General features: G+C 38.1%; 1 protein-coding gene across 1 annotated transcript; it reads right to left on the bottom strand.

Moving 5' to 3' along the window:
- Positions 1–490: 490 nt before the first annotated feature.
- On the bottom strand, positions 491–4,070 carry LOC124842198 (putative E3 ubiquitin-protein ligase XBAT31). Its single transcript, XM_047318630.2, has 8 exons — positions 3,221–4,070; positions 3,012–3,071; positions 2,823–2,894; positions 2,580–2,701; positions 2,340–2,480; positions 2,150–2,257; positions 1,485–1,740; positions 491–1,316 (listed from the first exon to the last, which is right to left on the bottom strand). Exons 1-8 carry the CDS (start codon positions 3,398–3,400, stop codon positions 912–914), a joined length of 1,344 nt encoding a protein of 447 aa, XP_047174586.1. The 5' UTR covers positions 3,401–4,070; the 3' UTR covers positions 491–911.
- Between the last annotated feature and the right edge of the window lie 1,093 nt (positions 4,071–5,163).

The following is a 5,163-nucleotide window of genomic DNA, read 5'->3' as shown; positions in this document are numbered from 1 at the left end:
TCTGATTCCAAACTGGTATTAAAATTCATTTAACGTGTTCCAGAAATTTAAACTGCAATCACATGTTGAAGTGATTAAAGTACCAATCAATGATGTGATAGTCATAATTTCTGTTAGTAGAAATCTATGCAAATGAAAGGTTATTTTGTTATGTAATTTTCTCTGGGGTGTGATTGATGTGTTGATTATGATGAAGGGAATGCACGACACGACTTTTCATCCTACTTTTGTGCTTATTGACAGTAGGTGTCTATTTCAGTCCAAAATTATTAGAACAATACAGTTGTTGATGGTAATCAGTATTCAGAGTTATTGCACCAATGATGCTAATTCTGCCCCTCAACTTGTTGTGTAAAGGCCAATGAGGTGCAAGTGATCCTGACACATGAACTTGTCCGGATTGTGTTATATTAATTGTAAGGTTCCTCTTGTGCAGTGAGTGCACAATAAAATTATTCAGGTTCCGCAGACATAATCACATGCCAACCAATTAACACCAAGTCCAGACACTTGCCTTCTCTATTTTATTGCCAATTTCGGTATAAAGAAACAAATCAGAAGCAAATACACATTACATTTTCATATGATCTTAGACTCCTATTTTTGAGAAAAAGAATTTCTCACTTCAATCACGACGCCCAAAACCATCGATGCTGGCGATGCTTCTTCTTTCTCAAGTAACAATAATGATAATATTCCAATTTACAACATGACATGCACCTCCTTCTTTCTCCAACCACACTGAACACCAGTCTCACTCACTTTGCTTAGTTTCCGATAATAAAATCAACATTTCTCCTTTACTATTCATATTTTTTTTATTTTGCCTTGCTGGTCAAGCAACTTGTTACCATATCCGATAATAACTATTTTTGGATAAGCACAAGCACCATACCAAGAACAGCATCGTATCACTGTTGTTTATCATCTTCCCACTCATTTTCAGCAGCAATTTTTCCGGAGCTGCGGCCACCCATCTTTCCAAATGAGTTCACACTTGATAGTCCCTTGATGCTGCTGCTGCCACCCTCGTTCATGTTTCGGGTTTTCCTTGACTTGCTAGGCTTGGAACAAGTAATGTCAACACCATCTTGATCGATATCATGAGAGCTTTCTTTTTTCACAACCACCAATCTTGCTATGCTGCTTCTGCAGAATGGACAAACTGGTGGGACAATACGAGAAGTAGATGGGTTAGGCTTGTTGTGACAACACAGGGCTAGTGTGCATTGTGCACACATCTGGTGAGCACAGTCTTGCACCTCAATTGTGCACACTTGCTCAAAGCAGATGCAACATAACTCCGTCTCACTAACCTGAATTATCAAAATTCATTTAGAAGGCAGCTACTTTTTACAAAACAAAAATATCAAAATAATTAGACTTCTGTCCTTATGTTTCCCTAATTTAATCCAATTTACACATGTAAAAAAATAACAGCAAACTCAAAAAAGTTAGCGTGAATTCAAAGGGTGTCTAATTACCTCAGAAATGCTGTCATCTATCCCATCAGAGTGTGCTGGAGATGGAAGAGAGTAATCACTCCCTTTCAATATGTTTTTCTCCCTTTCCCTGTTTGCGTTCATCAGGGCCTGCTCTAATAGCTCTTTGGCGTCTGGATTAAGCTCACTGATCACCTTCAATGATGATGGCCATACAAGAGGCTCAGCAGACGAAAGATTCAGCAGTGCTGCACATGCGTTGTGTCTGTGCTTAAGAGCAACTACATAAGGTATACGCCTGCTTAAACACAACATAAAGTGTTAAGGCAAATTCAGAAATTAAAAGGATACTGCAAAATACAACTAGTTAAATTTTTATCAAGAACTCATTGCTAAATGAGGTAAGTAGTTCCCTAAACCGAAATGTTCCCCAAGACCATAGGCATAACGAGAAGAACTCAATTAAACACATAGTTACTTAGCAAAGGTTTTTCCACCATCAACCAGTCCAAGATGCCATATCGTTAGGAATAGTTGACTTATATGATAATTATTTTTGGTGTTATGTTATTGGTGGATGGTTATCCAAAGGAAACCCAAACAATAAATTGGATTCATACAAAACGAGGGCCCACCAAAACAAGTGTCAAATGAAGAGAAAGATGAATCAATTTGTTTGTATTGCAGTAATTAAAACTCGAGTGTACCCAGAAGCATCACGTTGAAGGCGATCAGCACCCCATGCCAACAGTTCCCTGATGCAATCCAAGGACCCCCCTTTGGCTGCAAGATGAAGAGGAGTGCTCCCAGGACAGCTGCAGATAGCAATTTATTATTCCACAAAACAAAATGAATAATTAACACATCAAATTGAAGCCTGTCACAATCACCACTTACCCATATCTTCCTGTTGAAGCAGAAACAAGAGCTCCACTGTACAATAGAATATGTACACATTCAGGCCGTCTTTGACGGGCTGCCAAGTGCAATGGTGTTGCACCCCTTCCATCTCTAATATTCACAAACCGAGCAAACCCCCTGCAATCAATTCTATTATCTTCTTCTTTAAATTTGTAAAAACCAACACGAATCAATTAATCAATCAGGGGGTGTGCTAGAACAGAGAAAAGGACCAACCAAGAAGCAGCCACGGGACTAGATTGAGCAGCAGAGAGAATTGCCTTAAGGCAAGAAGAATGGCCATAGTAAGCTGCATAGTGCAAGCAGGTCCTTCCATAGCACGCATCAAACATTAACACCTGAAATTTTTAAACTTGTTTTTAAGAAAACATATCCATTCTAGTGAAAGAACAAGTACTCGGGATTTTATTGGAAAAAGCAAGCATCACAGGAAATTTTCAAATTTCAAACTTCCCATACATTAGCACCAGCTTCGAGGAGCTTTTCCACACAGGCGATCTTCCCGTGCATTGCAGCCAACATTAGCGGTGTCTGAATCGTTCAAAACGCAATGAACATTAGCAAAGCAACATTTTTCAAACGCAACCAAGAATTTTTTTTATAAAAAAAAAAAAAGAAGCAACCCACATTCAATTGAAGTCAAGTTACCTGCTTTTGGCGATTCAACGCATCCGGATTCACAGATCCATCCAAAAGCCATGATAAAACCTGCAGCAATTGGCAGAAAAGCAGAAAAAAAGAAAAGAACATCAGAGAGAGAGAGAGATGTATTTTGGGTGAGGGGAGGGGAAGGAATGAAAGCGAATACCCAATTGGGAAATTGCGTGTGAAGAAATGGAAAAAGGAAAAAGGGGTACCTGGATCTGGCCATTAGCAGCGGCAATATGAAGAGGGGAGTGGTGATCATAGACAGTGGTGTGGTTCATGAGAGAAGGGTGCGTGTGCAACAAAGCTGCTACAGTGTCTAGGTCCCCATGCTGCACAGCACGGAATAGGCCATGCTCATGGCTCCCTCTGCAACTCAGCCCCTGACCCATCACTTTCTCTCTACCACCTCACCTCACCCAACCTCACCTCACCTCTTCTCCCTTCCCTGACTGCGCCACCTTGATTGATTCCTCCACGTTTTCAATTCTACCTTTCTTTCCACATTTATTGAGTTGGAGTTTGCAAAATGGCTAGGTAGCGAAACAATGAAAGAGAAAGAGATAGAGAAGGGTAGCTAAGTGTGTCAGTGATGAGCAGTTACTGAGACTGACTTGGCTGTGCCATCAGACAGATTCCCGCAAAAGGGTAGGCTCCAGCATCTCCAAACTCTGTAACCAATATCCACCTTTTGTTCCTCCAATCCAACGCTTCACGTTCAAACTTCAAACGCACTCTTACAAACTCGTTAATAAGTCATCTCACCAACGTTTTCCAATCTAATCTAACTCTTCCTTTATCATTATTCAACAGTAAACACGCCAAAAACACCACCTTGAACTTCGAGTCTCAAAACCCACTCTGTTACTCACGCACTCCCCATTTTTACTTTTACTGCAACTCCCATTCCATGCTTATCATCTCATATTCAAAACAGTAACCTTCTTTCCTTCATCATGGTAAATCTTTCCATTTCATCTACAACCATTCTAGTTTCTTTTTTTACCTTCTTATACTCGCCGTAAAACCCTGGAGCACGTTGAGTCAATGCTTTTTGCCAAATCTGTTTCCATTATATTGCTAAGAATGATTATAATAAGTCATTTGAACTGAGATTTCACGTTATAACAACAAACACATTGCTTGAAGTAACAAATACTCTTGAATCCAAACCAATTATCGTCAACAATGAGACTTTGATTAGTCAATTATGCACGCTCCCGTCAAGGACCACAATTTTGAGTAAAACAAATAACTAAAGCAAAATTCACTTTATTTTTCAGAAGAAAAAAAAACTTTTCTATACCGTTCTTAGTTTAGTTGTGCCAAAAACAGGCTACCAAAATCAAATTTGAAAAGAAGGGAGGAGTGTTTATTTTTTTTTTTCGCACGAAAGGAAGTAGCAACAACCTCTTTAACCAAATCACTTTTATTAATTTCTTGCATGTGTTTAAGTATGGGCCTTATGGGGTCCATAACTAGCCCAATACGCAAGCCCACGATACAAAAATTAAAGGGCGGTACTGAATCTGGATGAAAGTCTAAAACGAAAATGCTTATATGAATAATAGATTATTTTTTTCTCTTAAATATACTCCTAATCAAGATTTAATCCTTAACCGAGAAGAGATTTGTGTATTTGGGAAAACATTCTAATCCCTTGTATTAACATAATGATAACCGAGACCCAAAATTAAATGTGAAACATTTAAAATATCCACGAGCTTGAAATATATAGCCACGTGCTCACTTTAATATATTTATGAAATGTTGGGTTTGGAAAAGAAAATAAAAAAAGGGTAAAAAGATAATAGAAATAAGATAGTTTTCTAAATATATATATATATATATATATATATATATATATATATATATATATATATATATATATATATATATATGGGGTTTGCTAACGCGCGTACGCCTGTTTTTCAGTTGGTACATTTTAGCAATGTGTACCGGGTTTTAGTAGACAAAAATATCCTTGTATATCATGGATTCTAAGTTTTAAGGTTAAGGGTATTTTAATAATTTTCATTCTCAAAACTAAAAAAGAAAAAAAAGAAACCCCCAAACCCTTATTCACCTCTCCCATTCCTCTCAACCCTTTCTGTTTCCTCTTTCTCACTCCAATCTTTTCTCTTCTCTGTCATCC

The sequence above is a fragment of the Vigna umbellata genome, chromosome 3, assembly GCF_029865625.1.
Source record: "Vigna umbellata cultivar VRB3 chromosome 3, Vumbellata_1.0, whole genome shotgun sequence".
Taxonomy (NCBI): domain Eukaryota; kingdom Viridiplantae; phylum Streptophyta; class Magnoliopsida; order Fabales; family Fabaceae; genus Vigna; species Vigna umbellata.
This window is presented reverse-complemented; position numbering and strand designations above follow the sequence as displayed.

Bases quoted from the DNA above. Each gene is read 5' to 3' on its own strand.
- LOC124842198 (XM_047318630.2), bottom strand. From the start codon at position 3,400: ATGGGTCAGGGGCTGAGTTGCAGAGGGAGCCATGAGCATGGCCTATTC. The intron at 3,072-3,220 runs GTACCCCTTTTT...CAATTGCTGCAG, and splicing joins CTGCTAATGGCCAGATCCAG to GTTTTATCATGGCTTTTGGA. The intron at 2,481-2,579 runs GTTGGTCCTTTT...AATTGATTGCAG, and splicing joins AGTCCCGTGGCTGCTTCTTG to GGGGTTTGCTCGGTTTGTGA.